The 21976-nt window shown below is 49.4% G+C and overlaps 6 protein-coding genes across 8 annotated transcripts; 3 read left to right on the forward strand and 3 right to left on the reverse strand.

Moving 5' to 3' along the window:
• Positions 1-6156: 6156 nt before the first annotated feature.
• LOC126318366 (serine/threonine-protein kinase tor-like) lies at positions 6157-7005 on the forward strand. The gene has a single exon (XM_049993356.1). It carries the CDS (start codon positions 6157-6159, stop codon positions 7003-7005), a length of 849 nt encoding a protein of 282 aa, XP_049849313.1.
• Positions 7006-7165: 160 nt separating this feature from the next.
• LOC126318305 (uncharacterized) lies at positions 7166-8468 on the forward strand. Of its 2 annotated transcripts, none has more exons than XM_049993299.1 (2): positions 7166-7407; positions 7534-8468. In XM_049993299.1, exons 1-2 carry the CDS (start codon positions 7196-7198, stop codon positions 8324-8326), a joined length of 1005 nt encoding a protein of 334 aa, XP_049849256.1. In that variant the 5' UTR covers positions 7166-7195; the 3' UTR covers positions 8327-8468. The 2 variants fall into 2 exon arrangements, with proteins under 2 accessions (XP_049849256.1, XP_049849257.1); XM_049993300.1 differs by having other exon boundaries at positions 7166-7267; positions 7565-8435.
• Positions 8469-9914: 1446 nt separating this feature from the next.
• LOC126318368 (ATP-dependent DNA helicase Q4-like) lies at positions 9915-11924 on the reverse strand. Its single transcript, XM_049993357.1, has 2 exons — positions 11786-11924; positions 9915-11686 (listed from the first exon to the last, which is right to left on the reverse strand). Exons 1-2 carry the CDS (start codon positions 11922-11924, stop codon positions 9915-9917), a joined length of 1911 nt encoding a protein of 636 aa, XP_049849314.1.
• A 103-nt stretch (positions 11925-12027) lies between these two features.
• On the reverse strand, positions 12028-16602 carry LOC126318308 (malate synthase-like). Of its 2 annotated transcripts, none has more exons than XM_049993303.1 (6): positions 15895-16602; positions 15629-15714; positions 15508-15555; positions 15247-15411; positions 13508-15181; positions 12028-13408 (listed from the first exon to the last, which is right to left on the reverse strand). In XM_049993303.1, the coding sequence occupies exons 5-6, from the start codon at positions 13805-13807 to the stop codon at positions 12128-12130; spliced, it is 1581 nt and encodes a 526-aa protein (XP_049849260.1). In that variant the 5' UTR covers positions 13808-15181; positions 15247-15411; positions 15508-15555; positions 15629-15714; positions 15895-16602; the 3' UTR covers positions 12028-12127. The 2 variants fall into 2 exon arrangements, with proteins under 2 accessions (XP_049849260.1, XP_049849261.1); XM_049993304.1 differs by lacking the exon at positions 15895-16602 and having other exon boundaries at positions 13508-14724; positions 14886-15181; positions 15629-15777.
• LOC126318306 (tetratricopeptide repeat protein 27 homolog) lies at positions 15824-20058 on the forward strand. Its single transcript, XM_049993301.1, has 5 exons — positions 15824-16038; positions 16144-16204; positions 16279-16613; positions 16725-18527; positions 18603-20058. Exons 1-5 carry the CDS (start codon positions 16021-16023, stop codon positions 18879-18881), a joined length of 2496 nt encoding a protein of 831 aa, XP_049849258.1. The 5' UTR covers positions 15824-16020; the 3' UTR covers positions 18882-20058.
• On the reverse strand, positions 18985-21232 carry LOC126318307 (uncharacterized). The gene is made up of 2 exons (XM_049993302.1): positions 20402-21232; positions 18985-20328 (listed from the first exon to the last, which is right to left on the reverse strand). Exons 1-2 carry the CDS (start codon positions 20708-20710, stop codon positions 19012-19014), a joined length of 1626 nt encoding a protein of 541 aa, XP_049849259.1. The 5' UTR covers positions 20711-21232; the 3' UTR covers positions 18985-19011.
• Positions 21233-21976: the final 744 nt, after the last annotated feature.

Genomic DNA, 21976 nt, shown 5'->3' on the forward strand with positions numbered 1-21976 from the left:
GTCAGGCTGATAAACACCATCTCGTTGAGTCTAACCCAAAAGCCGTTGCAAGTTCCTTGTTCGTCCTCTAAACTATTCTACGCTTCTGGCTACATCAACAATGCCTTTAGCAGCCCGCCGACCGCGACGAGCTTGCCCATAGACTCGCAAAAGTATGTTTCCCAGTGCGTCCTGGCACTCTCGACGCTTGGTTCCTTCAACTTTTCTGGCGTTTATTTGCTCAGGTTTTTGAATATTGCGATTGGGTTTTTGGACCACGAAGTGCAGGCTATTCGTCTGCAGTCCGTCATTACTTGCTGTCAGCTCACCGCCTCACTGGTCAACGCGCTTCCCCTTCATCTGGCGTCCCGAGCGTCCCACGCCTTCGACTTGGACAACAAGGGGCACTCGTCGCAGTCCTTGAATTCGTGTTTTGCGAACCAAAATTACTCGTTGAAGATCGTGAACACCACCCTGCGCAAGGTTTTGAGCCTCTCTATGTCCGAAACCGATCCAGACGTGCGCCTGACGATATTCTCTAACTTGCGCGAGCCGTTTGACCCCTTCTTGGCCCAGCCCGACATGGTCAGAATACTCGGCATGCACTTGTACGATGGCAGTTCTGAAATTCAGTTAAAAGTGATTGACATACTGTGTCGAATTTCCGCGGTCAATTCTGCCTACGTCATGCCAATTCTTCGGAAGCACCTGCTGCGTGTCTACCGCGAATTGGAGTATTCCGAAGATTACGTCAGGAAAGAAAAAGGAGCGCAAATTCTGTCTCGCCTCGCCAGTGTCAAGTGCATCATCGAGCCTTACTCTCGCAGCATCTTTCAATTGCTTATGCGCAAAGTGCGCGACTCCGACAACCACGTCGCTACCAAGCTCGTTGAGGCGATTGGTCAACTCGCCATCACTTCTGATTTTTCCAAGTGTCTTGACGTTTTGATACCGTTGATCATCGAAAACTTGAGCGATCAAAGCACCCAAGCTAGGCGAATCTCCGCGCTCAAAACCTTGGGCGTGCTGATGCGGAACGTCTTCTATGAGACGCCTCCATTTTTGAAGTACCCGAAATTGCTGGACACTCTGTTGTCTTTGGTCAAAACGGAGCAATCGAGCGTTATCAAGTCCCACTTGGTCAAGGTGTTTGGCATCATCGGCGCGCTGGACCCGGACTGCTACAAGCAAGCCAGCTTGCAGAATCAGGAGAAGCAGCTTTCCAACAGGGCCGGCGTGCAGGTTTGCGAAGCGCCCGCGTCGAAGCTGAACGCGAGCGAAAAGCCCTCCGTCTTCGAAGTGAAGAGACACAAAAAGATTCAGTCCTCCGCGACGGCGGCCTATCTGTCGGACAGCTTGGAAGTCAACGCCCCGACTTTTTTTTTTGCCTCGGAAGATTACTATCCCACGGTCGCGGTTCAGGCGTTGCTGTCCATCATTCAGAACCCGTCCGTTAGCGCTTATCACCAGAGCGCCGTGCAGGCCATCATGTTCTTGTCCAAGAGCCTCGGTCTTCGAACCGTGCCGCTGTTGAGCCAGGTGATGGAGTCGTTTATTTACCTGCTGAAGGCCGGCGACATTCGGTTTAAGGACTTCTTGTTTCAGCAGTTGGCACTTTTGGTTTCGATTGTCAAGCAGTACATTTTAGAGTACCTGGACGACGTGCTGCAGCTCATTAAGACCTATTGGAACACCGGGAACTTGCTGATCAACATTTGCTACCTCATCGACGAGCTCTCCCTCGCCCTGAACGACGAGCTCCGCAAGCACATTCCCTTTCTGATTAGCATCATTTTGAAAGTTTTGTACTCTCGCCACACAATTTCTCGTCGCAAGATGTTTCGAGTCTGTCAGACGATTGAGACCCTCGGCGTGCTGCTGGAGGGATACGAGCACCTGGTGCTGTTTGGGCTCATTTCGTTCGTAGAGGCGGACGTTTTCAAGTTCGACCTGGACTTTGCCACGGCGGCTACGCAGTGCATAGGGCTGATGTCGAGGTGTCTGGACCTGAGCGACTACGCGGTCCAGATCGTTCATTCCTTGCTGTCGGTGTTGAACATGGTGTGCCCCATCATATCTCAGAGCGGCAATGCTGACAGTCACGCCCAGAAGAAGAGCGCGTGGATCGAGATGCCCGGCCCGCGCAGTTCGGCGCACGCGCAGTACACTGGCCGCGACGCGTCGTCCTTGGCGACCAACTCTAGCGGCGGTTCGCTCTTGGACATTCTGATGTCTCCGGGGATAACGTCCGAGAGCGCCCAGGGCGAAGAGGATTTGACCGGCTCCGCTTATTCCTCGGGGAAGATAGCGGCCACCTATCAAGACTTTGTCAATTCGTGCGTACACACGTTTTCGCTTCTGATGTGTAGCATGGATTCGGAATTTAGGCCGTTTCTTCCCGCGATTTCGAAGATCATGCAGGAGCACAGGATCAGCCACGCCGGGTATCAGTCCATGGAGCAGGCGCTGCTGTGCGGCGCGACGAGCACGCAGTTCAGGGAACAGGTCTCGGGTTTTTTGTCTAGCGAGAGAAAAAATACGGTACAAAGTCTTCGGGGCGTCGCCGCGTCCGGGTCGTCTGGGACCAACAAGCTGAAGACCAACGAGCAGATGCTCTTTCGCGTTTGGGAGACGGACAAGCTTTCCACGAAGGAGGACTGGTCCGAGTGGATGCGGAAGCTGTCGATTGAGCACTTGCGCGAGTCGCCTTCGACGGCGCTGCGAAGTTGCGTTTACGTTGCGGATTACACGCCGTTCGTGCTCGCCCTGTTTAACGTGGGCTTTCTCAGCTGCTGGAACGAGCTTTCTCTGGAGCACAAGCAGGAGTTGTCTCGTTTGTTGGAGACGGCTTCGCTGTCCAAGGACATTCCGCAGGAGATTCTGCAGAATCTGCTGAACTTGGTCGAGTTCATGGAGCTCCGAGACAACTCGCTGCCGATATACATTCACACTTTGGGCACGCTGACCGAAAAGTGCCACGCGTACGCCAAGGCCATGCACTACAAAGAGGCCGAGTTCAGGCAGAACCCGGACAACCTGGACATGGCCGAGTCTTTGATTAGTCTCAACAACAAGCTGGGGCTGCCCAACGCCGCGAACGGGATTCTCAGATACGTGCAGACGCGGGGAGACGTCGAGCTGCGCGAGTCGTGGTACGAGGAGTTGGGCAGGTGGGAGGAGGCCCTGGAGATTTACAGTCGGGAGGCATCGTCGAATCCGGAGCACTTTTTGGGTCGCATGCGGTGCCTGAACGCGATGGGCGAATGGGAGACCATTTTGGAGGAGTGCTGGCCGTACTACCGCGATTCCGCCGAGGAGGACTCGTCGACGAGAAACAGGAGCGGCCACTCGGGCGATTTTTCGGTCGATTTTGCGTTGACTCTAGACAGCAGCACGTCGGTCGAAGAGGAATCGGTTTTCAAGTGTTCACAGTCTTCTTCTTCGATCGTCGCGTCGGACATTCGGGTTTTGATGGCGCAGCTGGTGTGTTCTTGTGCCTGGTATCTTCAAGACTGGGGCAAGTTGAGTCGCTTCGTCTGCTACCTCGATCCTCACCAAGCCGAGGGCGCGTTTTTTAGGGCCATCCTGTATATCGGTCAGAGCCAGTTCGACCTGGCCTACGAGTTCATTTCTCGCTGTCGCTTTTTGATTGAGAACGAGCTCAAGGCGCTGTTCAACGAGAGCTATCAGAGGGCCTACCCCTCGATGATACGAATCCAGCAGCTGAGCGAGTTGGAGGAGGTCATCGAGTTTAAGAAGAGCAGTTCCGAGCGGCAAGAAAGTTTGAAGCGAACTTGGGCGCAGCGGCTCAAGGGCTGTCGCCGGAATTTGAATGCCTGGCGCTCTATACTTGCCATGCGAGCGCTGATTACCCCGCCCCAGCAAGACCTGACGCTTTGGCTGAAATACGCCGAGCTCGCTCGAAAAATGGGTCATTTGCGTCTCTCTCACAAAATTCTCAACCAGCTCACGGACCCGCCGTCGACGTTGGCGCTGGCGATGAACCTGCCCAGCGCCGCGGTCGCGGAGGCCGCAGCCGGGCCGCAGAGGGACTCGAACGCGCAGTTTCCTCAGTCCGCGTCGGCCGTCATGGTAAAGCGGAGCGCCTCTCAAGCGGTCGACTCGTCGAAGGTCGACAAGCTGTCTCAGGTTGCTACGGGCGGCAGTTCGATGCTGTTGTCGACTTCGTCGGGTCCCTCCTCCGGGATGCTCTTTTCGCAAGAGAACATGCAGATGTACTCGAACTTGGACACGTTGGCGGCGGAGGACGCGACGTCGTCGGAGAAGGAGTCCAACTCGTCGATCAGGCGCTTTTGTTCTTCCCAGTCGGTTCAGGGGGAGAACCTTTCGGTGCCTCTGTGCGCGCCGTCGCCGTCGGAGGAGCTGAATTCGTCGATCACCGCGTCGAAGACGGCGGATTCGTCGTCTCTGACCAACAGTTCGGGGACGTTGAACGGCGCGTCGGTGGGCGCGGCGCGCGCGGCGTGCGAGGCGGAATTTGAGTCCAACCAGGAGGCCGAGGTGGCGTGTCCCTCGATCAGCAGCAATTCGCTGATCGACGTCGGCCGCGTCAGATTCGCCCAGATTAAGCAGGAGTGGGCGGAGGGCAATCGGGGGTCTGCGCTTCAGCACTTGTTTCATTTTTCGCGCGTTGCGCCAGCCCAGGACGCGTACCTGACGTCGCGCACCGCCTACACGGCGGGCCAGTGGATTCAGCAGTCCCAGGAGGCGCTGGACGAGGCGCACCTTTCCGCCATCATTGCCGAGTACAAGAACGCCATGAGGGCGGACCCGACGTGGTACAAGGCGATTCGTGCGCTGGCGCTGATTAACTACAGCGTGGTGCAGTGCCTGAAGAAGGAGGGGAACCTGGAGAAGGGGGACGCGAGCACATCGATTAGGAAGTGGCTGTCATCCAAGTCGACGTCTGAAGTTTACGGTACATATTTAATTCCGGCGATTCACGCCTTCTATCGCTGCATTTCGCTGAGCACGAGGCACGTGTTTCAGGACATCCTCCGGTTGTTGACGATATGGTTCGATTACGGGTCCGACGAGCGCGTGGAGGCGGTGTTGATAGAGGGTTTCGATTATTCTTGCATCGATTTTTGGATTCCTGTCATACCTCAGATCATTGCGCGGATCCTGCCGTCTAGTCCGGTGCGCCGTTCGCTGAGCGCCATGCTGATGAAGATTGGGAAGGAGCACCCGCAGGCGATTATTTACTCGTTGACGATGGCTTGTCGCGTGCAATCGCTTCAGAGGTTTCCTCTTCTGATCAAGATTCTTGACAGCATGCGCCAGCACAGCTTGCGTTTGGTCGACCAGGCCGAGCTGGTCAGTCAGGAGTTGATTCGGGTTGCCATTCTCTGGCACGAGATGTGGTACGAGGCGCTGGAAGAGGCGTCCAAGCAATATTTTGGAGGGCACAACGTTCACTCGATGCTGGCCATTTTGGCCCCGCTGCACGAGACGCTGGAGGCAGGCGCCGAGACCATTCGCGAGATCAGCTTCAAGCAGGCGTTTGGCGCACAGCTCAGGAGCGCCTACCAGAAGTGCAAGAGGTGTTGCGAGTCGTACAACGAGGCAGAGATAGCTCGTGCTTGGGACATTTACTACCAGGTTTTCCGCCGCATTAGTCGCTTGCCTCAGATGAACGTGTTGGAGCTCAAGACGGTGTCTCCTAAGCTCTTGAACGCTCGGAATTTGGAGCTGGCCGTCCCAGGCACGTATCGCGCCAACCAGCCACCGATTTGCATTGTGAGCTTTTATCCTGTACTCAAGGTTATTTTTTCTAAGCACCGGCCCCGCAAGCTGAGCATTCTCGGCAGCGACGGCCAGGCCCACCACTTCTTGCTCAAGGGATGCGAGGACCTCCGCCAGGACGAGCGCGTGATGCAGCTCTTCGGGCTTATCAACACGTTGCTGAGCAAAAATGCCCGCAAGCACCTGAACTTCGGCGCGCTGGACCTGTCAGTTCAGCCGTACAGCGTGATTCCCCTCAGCCCCAACACCGGCCTGTTGGGCTGGGTCCCTCATTGCGACACGCTCCACCAGCTCATTCTCGAGTACCGCCAGTATCGTGGCATGTATTTGAACACAGAATATCGGTACATCATGCATTTCACCAGCGACTACAACATCCTCTCCCTGATGCAAAAAGTGGAGCTCTTCGAGATGGCCAGCGACCTAGTCCCTCCCGTCGACCTCGAGCGGATGCTCTGGTTCAAATCGCCCAACTCCGAGGTGTGGCTCGAACGCCGTACAAATTACACAACCTCTTTAGCCGTTATGTCAATGGTGGGGTACATTTTGGGCCTCGGCGACCGACACCCCAGTAACATCATGTTGGACCGGTACACCGGGAAAATCATCCACATCGACTTCGGCGACTGCTTCGAGGTCGCGCTTCACCGGGAAAAGTATCCGGAAAAGGTTCCCTTTCGCCTCACTCGCATGCTCGTCAACGCCCTGGACGTGTCCGGCGTCGACGGAAATTTCAGAATTATCTGTGAGTACGTGATCGGCGTCTTGCGAGAAAACCAAGAGAGCCTGATGGCCGTTCTCGAGGCCTTTGTGTGCGATCCCCTGATCAAATGGCGCCTTCTGATTCACGACACGCCCTCTCAGACCCCCGGGGCGTCCTCTTCCGCTTCCTCCAAGTTGAATTGCAAGCAGTCCGCCGCCGACTCCGTGCGGTACGGGAGCTCGAAGCGCCCTCTCGCGTCCGACAAGAAAGCCACCGTCGGCAACTGCCACCAAAACGCCCCCTCCTCGCCTTTTTACTCGGGACTTTCTCCCAATCCCCACTCGGGCTCGCCGAATCTCATCTACCAAAGTTCCTCCGACCAGCTGAACGAGCGCGCGCTGGTCGTCATCAACCGCGTCTCCGACAAACTCAGCGGGTGGGACTTCGGCAGACAGCAGCAGCTAACCATCTCGAATCAGGTCGGAAAGCTGATCAAAATGGCGACCAACAAAGAAAACTTGTGTCAAGCATATCTCGGCTGGGTAGCCCACTGGTAACGGGCCTCAAGTTCGGTCTACCACCTTTTTTTTTTTTATTTAATATACATACGCCTTTCTGATTTACCTTAAAAAAAACATAAGGCTTTTTCTCTGTCAACTCTCTGTCTCTCTCTGGCCCCCTTTTTTTTTTTTTTACAGATCTCTGTAATTGCCCCGTTTTCTCTCTCAAAGCCCCTCTATATGATATATGGATTACAATGACCTTTACCACACCTTCCTTGATGCCCTAGCCTCTTTGAAGGAGTTGGATGACGAAAAGGTAAAACCTCAGGCCTCCAACTATGAGGACGTTGTCCGCTCTACGGTACAAAAGTTTAGCCAGTGCCTGCGGATGACCGACGCCCTCGGCCTGTTTTCACCCAACGAGGAAGTCGAAGATGTTCAGACTCATTTGCTGAAGTACGGCTTGCGCCCGCGGTGCGAAGACGTTTCGCATGTTGTCAACACACACACACACACAGGGAATTCATTGTGTTATGTTAACGTCAAGGCAATGTTCTTATTTTTCTTTTTTTACCCTCCAAGATATATCTTAATCCCGTATTATCTCGCGCAGACGTATCAGAAAGTGGTCCGCCTCGAGTCTCGCCTCTCCGCCCTGAAGGCATCTAAGGAGCTCTTTTTAAATTTTCTCGAAAACTGTACCAATCTTGGCTTGACCACCAAAAAAGAGGTTGAGATCTACACATGCAAGAAGAGTCTAACGCCTGCCGAGCTACGTGCGGAAAAAATAGAGCGGAGCCGGGCCAAAGCGACGCTAGAATCTCAGCTCGAGTTTATCAAAGTCCGCTACTCGCTGGCTCCTTTTTCCGAGACTCGCCCTGTGCAAACCGAAGAAGAGGATAACTTTCACGAAAACGAGCGCGAGTACTACGTAAGGTTGATCGAGTTGTGCATCAAACTCGCGTTAGACGAGCTTTCAATTTTGGACCGGGAAATCGGGATTTTGGAGCACATGGCTGCCGGCAGCGGGGACGAGAAAAAGCTGGGTTCACGCGATTCTGCTGGTTCTACGTGGCAGGGCATCATGACTCCAGAAGGACCCATCAAGACCTTCGTCATTGACAAGAGACTGCAAATTCGAAAGGCAGTCTTCAAGCCTCACTGGACGCAGCCCACAATGTCCGTCGAGGAAGCGGGTGAAATCGAATACAATATCGCGCAGGCACAAGCCAAGCGGCAGGCAGAGCTCGCCAAGAAAAACCGGGAAGGCGAAGACGAGGAAGCCGCAGATCTCAAGGCGCGAGAGTGGGACGACTGGAAAGACGAGCACCCAAAGGGATCTGGCAACACGGGCAGCAAGGGCTACGTCTACTGATTCCAACACTACCCGTCTAGTCGCAAATCCACATAGAGTGAAGTGGTACATCGGCCCGTTGCACCTGTGCACAATTATCAGAAAAAAATATTATTTTTTTATCATTGTAACAAGCTGTTCTTGTGCTATTTTAAGAATTGTGTTAAATTCAAATTCTGTTTTTTTTCCCCAAAATGGATTGTACTGCCACTCCTCTTTTGGGAACCGCGGAGACGCAATTCCGTGCAGTATTCTGGCCACCTGCCGCGCCGTCCTCACTCTGTCCGCGAATCTGGATAGAAATACCCGGATATCGCTCACTAAGACGCCAGTCTGTCGGCGGTGGTCCGACTCCTCCTCGCGGCACTCGGAGCCGCCTTGTTCCTCTTCAAGAAAGTACTGCTGGATTCTTTCGTGTACAGAGCGGCCTCCGTCCTTCACTAGGTCCTGCACGACTTTCAGCTTGGCCAGTGCGTTGGTTTCTACCATTTTGATTTTGTTGGTGACGGAATCAATGCAGACGTCAAGTCTTTCGCCGTTCAGTTCCTCTGAGATTCGAACCAACAGCGCCCTGTCTTTCAGGTCCAACGAGAAGTGATGCAGCGCTTGCAGTTGCCTGAGCGCGTGCAGGGTGTCCGCTAAATTCTCTTCCCTCAGATTTGCCAGCGCATCAAGCGGAACAAATAACGCTCCTTTTGTTTTTCTTCCGACTTGTACGGCCTGAGACAAAAGCTTGGATTTAGTTTTCAGCTGCTCAACTCTTTGCTCGAAGAATTTGAGTTCACACGCGATCAGTGCCGGCGACTGCGCCTCAATCATTCCCTCGTTCTCTAGCCACGTCAAGACGGTTTGAATAACGGACAACTTCATGTCAAACTTTTTTTCGCACTCGTCTAACTTAAAGGAGACGTATCTCTTGTGCACCCCACTGCGACCTTTCTCTTGGTCCATAGGCCACAAATACAGCAGCAGCTGCTTGACGGTCGCTCTGTCCTGCGTGTCTGCATGGGCCATCGATCTCAGAGTCGGAATGTCAGACTTATCGAAGAGTAAATAGCAAAAAGCGCTCGACCCGTCTCGCCCGGCGCGCCCGACTTCCTGCACGTAGTTCTCTATGCTTTTGGGCATTGAGAAGTGAATCACTGCGCGCACGTTGCTTTTGTCGAGGCCCATGCCAAACGCTATGGTCGCAACCAGAATTCGGATTTTCCCAGCACAAAACGTTGACTGAATTTTTTGCCTTTCGCTCGAAGACTTGCCCGCATGGTAGGATCCAGCCTCCCACCCTCTCTGAATCAAATAAAAGCTCAGGTTGTCGGCCATTTTTTGAAACATGACATAAATGATGATCGACTCCGCCGACCGAATCTCCGGCCTTTTGAGGACGCTCTCTAGCGCGTCGTATCGGTCGCTGTTCACTTCTAACACGTTGAGCTGCAGATGCTCTCTCAGCGGAGAAAATCTTATGACGTTTTCTCTGTCGATTCGAAGGTGCTCGCAAATGGACCGCTCCGTCTTTCTGGTCGCAGTTGCTGTTCACCAGTTCGCGCGGGCGTCCCAGATGATCAACGGTTTCAACAACGCCGGTTTTTAAAGGAAATCACGCACGTTAGGGACGGTCAAGACCCGCGAGGTGCTCGAGAGAAAAAAAAAAAAACAGGCAATATCGACACGTACCTGTCATGGCTAACACGCATTTCGCGCCCAGCCTCCTTACGGCTCTGTCATATATAGACAAGTACGCCGGCCTGAAGTTGTGCGACCACGTAGAAATGCAATGCGCCTCGTCTACGCAGCAAAGATTGATTTTCAAATTCACCTCCCGACAAATTTGTTCGAACTCGCCTGACGCGAGCCTCTCCGGAGACACAAACACCACGTCGCAATTCCCACTCTTGATCAGCTCTATGCTCTCCTCGTTCTCTCGCTGCGCCTTGTGATATCCCAGCGAAACGCCCCGCAGAACATCGAACAAGTTTTTCAGCTGATCTATCATCAATGACACCAACGGAGAGACCACAATCGTGACGCCTCCGTTCAAACAGAAGCAGGTGGCCAGTTGATAGCACAAGGACTTCCCCATTCCAGTCGGCAATATGAGGAGCGTAGACTTTCCCTGGATAATCTGCCTCAACGCCTGTTCTTGTCCAGGCAGGAACCGATCGAATTTAGAAACCATCTTGAGCAATCCAACCAGCTTTTCAGACTCCAAACTTCCATCCTCGGCAGACGCTCTCAACATGTTGCAGTAGCTCACAACCTCCTCCACCTTCCCTGAATTTCTCAAACCTCCTCCTCTCGAACAAGCGGACTCTTGGCCACTCTGCAAAAACTCAGCATTCTCACCAATGCTCACATACGGACAGACGTCTATTTCCTCCTGATCGTCGTGTAAACGTCGTTCCTCCGAGATTTTCTTGAACACATTTTTTCTGCCGTAAACTCTACCTCTTTTGTACTCATTTTTCAAATTAAGCCGTACAAAATTCTCTCTTTTTTTAGACGCCGGAACTGGAGGAGTATCCACTTGTTTTAGAGACGACTTTGCCCTCTTTCTTGAACTGGCTCTTCGAACACCACTAGCGTTCTCTTCTTGCGCCTGCCCTTCGTACACGGCCCTACCGCGCTTCCTTTTTGACATCAGCACCTCCGCGTCACTGCTCTCCTGCTCATGGTCAACCTTATCGTCAAATCCTAGAGTTACTTCTTCCTTGACGTCAGCCAAGTCCAGGTGAATGTTTTTTTTAACTTGGTCGCTCAAGGAAGATGCACTTTTGCCACCAATCGCGTGAATTCCTGCTCCGAAAAAATTGGGCAGCAATGCCGTTGTTCGCACTTCAGAACCAAGCTCAGTTTCCTCCTTCTCCGCTCTGTCGCGGTTTTCGGAGACCTGCGTCTCCGCTAGCTCTTCGAATTTGGGCCACGACGCAACCTCGAATGCCTTGCTGTTTTCAAGCGAAGCGTTAAATATCTCCTTAATCGCTGACAAGTGCGACAAGCCTTTTGCCAAAGCTGGCATACTCCCAACCTCATCTGCCAAACCCGCCTCCCCGTTACTCTCCACCCCTTCCACAGGCTCGCCCTCGCCTAGCACCTTTGTATTTAAAACCGAATCTTCGAAGTAAGACAAAAAGCTGCTGTTGTGATCAAACAAACTCTCAACATCCGCATCCTCCTCTCGAGCTTCATAATTAGCATCTTGGCTTTGAAACAGTGAAGGCTGCGTAGGCCGGCCCTCGATGTGGCACTTTTGAGACAGTTGATTTCCGTCGCAATTATCTACATGTGTGTGATGGGAAGGTGTCAGGCTGTTTTGCGTGCCCTCATTCTTATCCGCTCTCAATGCCTGTTTTAAGCTCTCGTGTAGTTTGTACTTGAGCGCTATTCATTAACATGTCAGCTGTAACTGATTCAAATAAAAACAGTTTCTGTAGCACGTATAAAAAATGTATAAAAAACTACCTCAACTCCACCACTTACCTATCCTCGGTCTAGCGCTTATATCCTCTGAACCCGGCTTGGCCCCGAACTCTATTTCAAAGCCCTTTTCCCATGCCCTTATCTCGTCCTCGACCTCGGCCAAGTCCTTCTCGATGCTATCATCTTCCTTGCATAACATTATAGCTATTTTCTGCTGGCGGGTTCACCTCAATATTATGACCACACCAGGTCGAAATCTGACAATTCATCTCAGTGTTTTGAACTCACAACAGAGGACAAACTTCTAAACCCAAATTTCAAACAGAATTATTTATTATAGAAAAATTCTGTGTTAATAAGAATTTAACGAGGCATAAACTACCTCCCCGTCAACTGCTTGCCTCACAGCTTTGACGGTGCGGTAAGAAATAAAGACTCATACCCAAGCAAAGTTAGAAAGTCGATAAAATCGTCTCTCAATACAAGATTGTTAACCAATTCAACGGCCTGCTTGTCCATTAGTTGTTCCTCGTCGCGCATTTTCATATACAGCTCTTTCGTAACCACTCTTCCATCTTCAAGTCTTGTCTTGTTTCTAATCCACTGCCAGATCTGTGCTCGAGATATTTCAGCTGTCGCAGCATCTTCCATCAAGTTGTTAATGGCCACGGCTCCGTTCCCAGAAAGCCAGGATGAGAGATACAGAACGGCTGCTCGAATGTTGGTACGGAGACCCGCTTCCGTTACCCTAAATCCAGGGACAGTAAAATCGATCAGCTGGCCCGGCGAAATGTGTATTTGCTCCTTCAGCTGATCTTTTTGGTGCATTTTACCATTAAGCCTCTCGTGGAAGAGATCTGCGACGAGCTTAACCAACCCTGGATGCGCCACCCAGGTACCATCATACCCATTTTCTAATTCCAACAGCTTGTCCTCTCTGACTTTCTGGAAAGCAGATTCGTTTACCTTAGGATCAGATGTAGGAATAAAGGCCGCCATTCCCCCGATCGCATGTGCACCACGCCTATGGCATGTCTTGACAAGGAGCTGCGCATAGGCCTGCATAAAAGGTGTTCTCATGGTGACGTCAGCTCGATCCGGCAAGACAGACTTTGGCGAGTTACAAAACTTTTTAATAATCGAAAAGATGTAATCCCAGCGGCCAGCATTAAGACCAGCAGAATGATCTCTCAGTTCATATAGTATTTCATCCATTTCAAAGGCAGCTAAAATGGTTTCAATTAGCACAGTTGCGCGAATCGTCCCTCTGGGAATATGCAGGCGATCCTGTGCTTCTGAAAATATGGCGTTCCAAAGACGAGCTTCCAAGTGAGATTCCATTTTCGGTAGGTAAAAGTAAGGGCCTAAGCCTTTTGCTATAAGAGTATGCGCGTTGTGGAAGAAGTACATCCCAAAATCAAAGATGGAGGCGCTTATGGGCTGCCCATCGACCCACACATGTTTTTCTAGTAAATGCCACACACGCGAGACAGATAGAGGAACAGTCTTGCTATTCGGATTGACTTTGTACTCTTTACCTTCTGGAGACGTGAAGTGTAGTGTTCCATGTACGGCAGCTTTCATGTTTACGTGCCCATCGATAATTCGAGACCACAGAGGGGAAAGGGCGTCTTCAAAGTCGGCCATCCATACGTCGGCTCCACTATTCAGCGCATTGATCGCCTAAACACATATTTCGCCACCTATGTCAGCTTTTATATCTACCGAAAATTGAATTCTTTACACATATTTCTTTGCGCTTTTCGCGTCTCATTGACGTACCATTTTGCTTGGAGAAGTCGGTCCTGTAATTTCCACATGACGTTTTTCTAAAACTTTAGGCGTTTCTGCAACTTTCCACGTTCCATTCCTGACGGATGCAGTACTCGACAGAAAGGTTGGCATTTCATTATTGGCTATGTTTCCTGCTCTCACAGTACGCTTGAATAAAAGCTCTTCACGAGTTTTATTAAACGTTCGGTGAAGATGCGCCAAAAACTCGAGCGCCTCAAAGGTAAGGATTGAAGCTGAATCGGGAGTGGGTGCAGGCAAAATACTAACACCAACAGGAGATGAAGACATGATGAGTATTTAGTCAACTTAACACTATTCAAGCAGAGTTAAACTGATAAATTGACATGTTATCTTTCTTTTCTGTATTTTTTTTATCCGCGCGTGTCGTCTTTGTGACATATGTCATCTGGACTTCTCGGTGGCAAAAAAAATTAACATCTCAAATTCTGGTATTCATTAACTAACCTGATAATCCCTTCGTTCTTTCTCAATGCCTCTATTTTCTTGAAACGAAATTCTATAGTTATGTTATTTTTAGGTGTCAAAAAAAAACACAATTATAACTGTCAAAGTATTTGGTCATTGATTTGATTCTTTTCCATTCATTTGCGCATTTTAATCTGGTGTTTGCCTGATCCAAAACACCAGATGTTCAATAATGCTGAATTATGTTGTAGCTATAAAACTAGGGCTATCTATTTTTATTTTTTTAAACGTTCAGTTATAAACCGCTTTTTTGATAAGCTGCGTAACTCAAAATCTTCCATCAACCGTTTTAATCAAACTGATTATTCAGGATAAATGCAATTTTTATTGTATTCTTTCAAAAAAGAGCATTTACTTTTTTTAGCTTAGATCACAACTTCAACTATTGTTACATTCATCTGCTAGTTCGATCAAAAATACGGTCTTCTCAATTTCACTGCTTGAGGTGTCTTCAGCAGGTATCAATTTCCACGCAAATGAGATCAATATTATCAAATCAAATATTTCATCTATTAAAATCTGCGTAAATATTTGATGCAGACTTACCAATAAGAGGACACATGGTATCAGTACAATCCAGTATAGCAAAATAGTAAATTTGGTAATTTTGAAGCAATAAACCATTTTTTGCGAATATGGCGTTTCACCAAGGTTCAATTCTTCTGCCAAAAATTCTTTGTGTACTCTTTCTGCGCGTTGGTATACCACTATATGCAGAACTAAAAATAAGAGGAAAGGGATCATGAAATAGCTATAGACGGATAGATACAACGTCAAGATAGTGAAAGTATTTGCCAAGAGGAGTACTATCTCAATTTTTAAATTTTCAGTCCAATTCCTACAAATATTGCCGCATAGTATGATAAATATAGTTGCGTACACTAGAGTTTTTGATATAACATAAAACATTTTGTAAATCTCTAATATTGGGCCACTTAATTCCATACTGCTCCAGCCTATTGTAGTCGAGAGTAAGAGGAAGAGGGTTTTGAGTATCAGGGAGATACACAAAGTGTAATGGAATTTATATGCTCCTGAGATGAATCGGATCATCTGGAATATCCATACTGCGGTGATGAAAAATAAAAATCCAGTGCAGAGTGTAAGCAAAGATAGAGCAGGAATGTTTCTTTTGAACTGCTGATCATCATCGGAGCTATTAATTTCTACGTAAACCTATATAAGATAGTAAGGTATTGCCTTTTTAGGTTCAAATTTGCTTTTCAAAGTCCAAGTTGTACCTCTAAGTCCTTATCTATAAGGGGATACGGATTGAAATAAAAAATTTTCTGATTATTGACATAGTTTTCAATCGAGATGGCAATATCAGTATCCTTCGAGGTGACGGAAAACTTATCACAGTGATTTCCATGTTCGTAAGCCGTAGGACCTGCGAAATTATTTATCTTAAATATGTAGCAAACAAAAGTTATAAATTTTCAGTTTAGAATAATGAATGTTCGCTGTATTTTTTTCAACTGCTCGGCAGCGCCCTGTCGTACTTCTAGAGTATCCTTGCAAATAAGTATGCTGCTTCTTGGGTAATAAAACTGGTTTGTTTAAGGATGAGTCATTGATTATTGGACAAGCGTTTTGGTATTTTGCCTGATGATAAAAACGCACAGAAACGATTATTTGGACAATTGAATTATTCTGAAAATGAATGCCATTTATCAATTGCAAGTATGTGTTTTGGATTTTTGAATAGACTGAATGTTTTGATTCGGATAATACGAAGGGTGTGCAAAGGAGCGTTATAATGAGGATGTGTGGCAAGCAATAGTCCATGTAAAAAATAATTATAAGATTTGATGCATCAGTTTGGTTCTTAAAATTTGAATAGCATAGGAAAATAAATTATAATTATCCAATTTTTAGAAGTTACGCACGTATTTCAATTGAAGGATCTTGTAATAAATAGTTATTAAACCTATATAGACGTTTTGTGTAGATGAAAAGTATTTCGGGCTGCTCTTTTTTTCAAAAAATTTCATTCATCATTTAGTGCCGAGTAAATGAAGATAATAAAATGTGTATGCCACTCTACAATTGACCGAATCGATTTATCTTCTCATCTGTTGTCTCGAACGTTTCCTCCGATCTGGCCTTGGTAACCGAAGTTATTGTGCTTTTTTTAGGAGGCTTATTCTCCTTTAGAGAAGGCGGTCTTGTTGTTCGATGACTCTTTTTTCGGTGCTGGTTCGCATTTCAGTCCCTTTTTTCCTGTCTGTCCAAGTGTCGAACACTTACGAATCGTTCCGGCGTTTTTTTAGAGTCGTCCTGCTCGTCTGTGCTAAAAGCATCTAGTCCCCTATTATGGAGAAGAGCCAAGGAGATTTGCCATGGCAATTTTTTGTCTTCTGTGTTTATTCCAGGTTCACCGGAGTCAAGGATCTTTGAAGAGCTTAGAGCGATTGGTGCAGTTTCCTCGTTTGGAAAAGTTGCGGTTCAAACGCTGGAAAAGTTGATCGGAGGTTTTCTTTTGGAGAATAGAAATGTCGAGTCTCACTTGTCTATTTTGCTTGCGGGCGTTGCGGCCCTTATGGTGTTCGTTCAGTCGAATTGGACGGGGCCACCGATCGACTGTGACAGAAAGACTGAAAACATTGTACGAGATCTTTTTTTTTTTTCTAATTACATTGAGGAGGATGATATCTGCGGCGCCTGTATGACAGTCTGACTTACCTTGAATTTTTCGAAAACGTAATTCGTATTTCAGATACCGTTTGTGACGAGAGAGCAGATACTCGATGAGCTGGAATTTAATGGGGAAACCGTGTATAAAAAAACCGTGTTTCCGCATTATCTGGTAATGGCCAAAGCGGTTCTTATTGCGAATATATCGAATATCGATTTTTGCGAAAGCCGTTTTTGGTGGTCTGCCAGGTGCGCTCTAAAAATCCAAGAAATTCTCACGGGACCTTCTGACAAGTTGAGGGCGTTGCAAGTCTTTGGATATTCGAAGTCGGCCAGTATTTATGGGGATTCTCCTGAAATTTTCCTCGAGCAGGCTGCTATGTGCCACCAATATCAAGACTTTAGACCCGCCGTTGAATACGCGCTCAAGGCCATGCAGTCTACGGGTCTTCAATGTAACTTGTCGGGCGTTATGGGGAGAAGGACCAAGTACCAAACGTTTGATACGCCGCAGCTCGTTTTGCTGGCCAAGTCCCTTAATGGGGCTGCGCACAAGCCCGATCGAGATCGCCCTCTGGACTCTGAGTCGGCATTGGTTGCGCCGCTGTTTGCGGATGTCTTGTCCGAATCCAGTGAAGACATTCGGCTCAAGGCGCTTTCCGTTTCAGAGGAAACTTGCTCTGAGTTGATAAGAGGTGAATTGAGTACGATTGATCAGTGCATCATTATGTGTCTCTGTCTGGGCATAAAGAGCGAAAGCCCCCCTCATGGCCTTACTTGGGAGCAGATGCAAGCTTACGTTGACAGGGTTGTGATGCACCCGAAGAATTGGCTGGTTCATTCGACGGCGCTTCTGTTCAAAGCTCGCTTGGAGGTCAAAAACAAAAAATATATGGATCGCGCTGCCTTGCAGATGCAAGTGCTGGTTGACCAGTTCAGAGATGGGGACGCGGCCAAGGACTACCCGGCTGCGGTTCGTTGCAGGTATCTTTTCCAACTGTGCTTTCCGCCTCTGTTCCAACTTAAGAAAGAGATTGCCGCCGTCTATTTGAACCTAGGCGTCATAAAGAGTGCCAAACAACTCTTTGAAGAATTGGAGATGTGGAGTGAGGTGATAGAGTGCATGCAATACTGCAACGAGGACGAGAAGGCCAGAGAGCTCATAAGTCGTCTGATAGAAGCCGAGGGCGAAACTCCTGAGTTGCTGTGCTTTTTGGGAGACGTAGAAAGCGTTTTGAAAGACAAAGTTGCTCTTTACTGCCGGTGTTGGGAGGTTTCCAACAACAGGTACACTCGCGCTAAGCGTGAGCTTGGAAGGCTGTGCATGAACCAGAGGGACTACGAAGGCGCGATTACTCATTTTCAGGTGGCTTTGAAAATCAACCCGCAGCACGCTGACTGCTGGTTTAGAATGGGCTGTTGCGCCCTTCAAATTGCGAATTGGAACTTGGCGCACCAGGCGTTTTCGTGGGTAACGTCCCTACGTCCGGACGACGGAGAAGCGTGGAGTAATCTGGCGGCGTCTTGCTTCAAGTCCGGCAAGTTGGACGCCGCGCATTCGGCCTTCAAGGAGGCGCTGAAGCATCACCCGGAGAATTGGAGAATTTGGGACAATTACGCGACCACGAGTGTCAAACTGGGTCTCGTTCAGGAGTCGATTTATGCCATCAATCGCCTTCTCGATCTGAATCAGAAGGTGGACGCGGACCTGTTGAGCTCGCTGGTTGACCACGCGATTGAGGCGCATCTGGACGACTCGAACGAGTCTCGAGTCGTCCAGACGAAGCTCCGGACGGTGCTAGGGAGGATTACCGCCAAGACCTCGAACGCCGACCTCTGGTCGATTTATGCCAGGTATTATCAGTCTCTGGGAAATGCGGAGAAAGTAAGTGTACACGTGTGGCGGGCGGTTTTGTTTTTGGTTGCGTGTCGCGAGTCGCTAACTGTTTCCGTTTGACAGGTGGTTGAGTTTAGGCAAAAGCAGTGCCGAAGTTTACAGACCTTTGGCTGGGAAAAGAGTTTGGAGAAGGCTGAGCGCGTCGTCGAGGGGTTCAGGCTTCTCGTCGAGGCGCTGGAGCAGGGCGGGGATAAGAACTCCGCGTACGGTGCGAAGCTTCAGGTGAGGTCGATGTTGAAAAAATTGAAAGAAAACTTTGAGTTTTCCGAGACGTACAAGGCGTTAGAACAGGCTAGTCACAAGTTGGATGCCGTGTACCAAGTGCTTCAGGCCGCCTCGTAGGCGCTCGGTTGCGCGGCTGGGCGCGCGCGGTTGTCGGCGTTCGTGGTGCTCGCAGTTTCGATGCGCTTTACCTGTCAAAATAGAGAGAGATAACCGGTTGACGTTTTTACAGAGAGAGTTAGAAATTGTTTTATTTTGAGTTGGATGACACGCGTTTTTGGTAGTAGTGGAGTTTGTACAGGCGAACGTTGCCCCGCACGTTGCCGATGGCCAGCAGACTGCTGTCTGGGGAGAAGGTGAAGGAGGCCACTCTGGACAGGGGCGTTTGTTTTACGGGCCAGTTTTGGAACACGGTTTTGCTTGGGACGTGAATTAGTCGAAAGGAGTTTCTTTTCAGAGTGGAGGCGATGCCCAAGAGTTGGCTGTCGTGGTTGAAGTGAAGCGCTTGCACGGGCGTTGTCAAGTTGAAGAACGATTTGGACGGTTGAGGAGTGAAGTGTCGGACGAATTCTTCGTCGTCTATGTTGTACAGATTGACGACCCCTGACTCTTGTCCCGTTGCCAGGTATTTTCCATTTGGAGAGATTTCCATGGCGGTAACGGGAGACAGCCCGTCGTCTTTGAACCGCCTTGTGCACAGGTACGTTTTCATGTTCCATACGTACACTTCCCCGGAGGAGCCGGCGGTCCACAGTTCCGAGCCGTCTGGAAGAAAGGAGGCGCATTTGACGTGTGAATTCATTTTTAGAGTCGTGACCCATTGTTTCGTTTTGTTGGAGACGACCAGTATTTTCCCCTCTTTGGAAAGAAACACCAAGACGCCGTTGTCTGGCGACACGAGCATTTTGTCCAGCTTTTCGTCCTCGCACCCGATCACCTTTTTGACGTTGTCCACTTTCCCGGAAAGCAGTTCGTAGGTGTAGAAGCAGTTTCTTAGGCCGGATAGGTAAATTTCGTCTTTGAGAGGACTGAAAACCGCTGTCGTGATTGGAAAGTTTTCGAAGAACATGCTCTGGACCATGTGGTTCGCCTTTCCGCAAACGTCGAAGAGCCGAAGCGTTTTGTCCATACCCGCGGTGAGGAGAAGGTTTTCCCTAGGGTGAAATTGGCAGCACCGGACGACAGATCTGCTGACCCCCGCCTTGTTCGCGTCTTGCAACTGAGTGATGTAAATAAACTTGTCCGGCATAACGCGGGGGTCTCTTTTCGAGACCACCTTTTCTGTCGTATTTAGAAACGACGCTTCGTTTGGGTCCGCTTCTTCTTCATAAACGGTGGCCCAAGACTGATTTGCGGTGTCATTTATTTTTTTGAACTGCTCCTTGAGAGCGAGTTCGTACTCTGCCTGGCTCAGTTGAGTCTGGCCGAGGCTGCGGCGGAACTTTCTTGTACGGTTGCTAAGCATAACGTCGACTTGCTCGTCGTCCTGATCGGTCCACGCCGGTGCCAGGGCCTCGACGCTGGCCTTAGCTTTTTTGTTCGGTGCGGCTGTTTTGCTGGGATCGACCTGGAGGCGTTAAAGATTTAGTAAAGACTCGAATGCGTCACGCATGCGGAGGAAGCGTCTTTTTGTTTCATACCTCATTGTCCTTTCGACTCTTGGCTCCAATCACGAAACCAGGTACGCCGGTCTCCGCTGACTCGACGTCACCTGTTATTCCATCAGCTCCACGGACCCGCTCCTCCTTTTCCCTCGAAACCGCGCACTCCTCTCCAAATTCCAGTACCGTTTTTTCCCCAAACAAGAGGTTCTCAATGTCGTCTTCTTTTTCATCCTCCGAACCTCTGATTCTTTTCACTTTGCGCTTGTTGCTGAGCTTTTCCGCGATTCCACCCACGGGCACGCTCGGGCGTTGCAACAAAACTTCGCCCGACAACTCAGGACCCATCAGGTACTCGTCTGTCCTACTTTTCGGCGCTGCAGCGCAGAACGACACCGGCCAAAAAGCCAAAATTTTCCCGAAGGCAAAAAAGATCACAAACTGCTTACGGCTTCCAAAGACCCAGCTGAGTCAGGCTCCTTCATCTATAAGGGACGGGCACCTTTGTATCCTTGTTTGAGGCAGCCAGGAATTTTGACACAACTACTGCCGCAAGTCAGTGCGCTTTGACAAAAACCCTGAATTCAAAATAAAATGACATTTTTTAGTAATTCTTCAACATTCAGTTTTGCTACTCGATTGCCGCGATAGCGCAGTTCGCCCGCCGTCGCTTCGCGCCATCGCCACCAAATCGCCTTCACGGGCGGGTCAGAGAATTCGCTCGAGGCGCGAGCTGGTCCCTTTCCTTTTTTACTGAAGAAATTGGCCTGACCAAAAAAACGAAATTCAGTTGTAACTTTATTAGACGGCCCGTTCTTGTCCACCGCGCCAAGCCGGTCACCTTCGTCCGCCCGAAGCAAACACCCAAATGAAAAAATTTTAGGTGCCAGGCTCCAAACACTCTTTTAGAGGCATTGACTACGAACCGGATATATAGTCGGATTTGCGATTTTTCGGTCTCACGACACTTTGTGCTCATTGAGGGGCTTCTCATCTTAACGCCGCCTTGTTTGACTACCCGCATTTGCAAGCATTTGCTCGCTGAACTACAGCCTCTACCGTTTTAACCGCGCGAACAAACACGACATCGCAACGTCAACGTTTTTGCAGTCAGCAGAGCAGGTTTGGGTTCAACAAACCGCCGTCCGTTTGCATCTTGACTATCTTCGAAAACAGCAAACACTAGAGCGCTTATCTGCTATCCAGCCACGCGTCAACCGGGGCGTATCGCGCTGTCGCGTGAGTATCAAATTCAAGGCGGTACAAATCATTAGCAACCCTAAAAAAAATGCATGTACAAGCCAGAAGTTGACCTGGACATGCTGGGATTCGAAAGTCCCCATTTTTTGAGCCAATTTTCATCCGCTGAGAACGCGGAGGCCTTTCAACTAATACATTAATTTTAAGTTAATTTTCTTCAAATTTCACGTCGTAAACAGCACAGAGATTATCCAAATTCTTTACTCGTTTTAGCTCTAGAACTTCACGCAGCACGTCCCATTTCCGATAGAAGGCAGTCCACGTGACCGAACTTGAGCCTCGGATCACTTCATCTCTTCCAGCTCAGTGCTATTTATTAAACGCTAAAACAACTACGAATGAGACCCTCTTCAA

This window comes from Schistocerca gregaria, unplaced genomic scaffold (genome assembly GCF_023897955.1).
Source record: "Schistocerca gregaria isolate iqSchGreg1 unplaced genomic scaffold, iqSchGreg1.2 ptg000665l, whole genome shotgun sequence".
Taxonomy (NCBI): domain Eukaryota; kingdom Metazoa; phylum Arthropoda; class Insecta; order Orthoptera; family Acrididae; genus Schistocerca; species Schistocerca gregaria.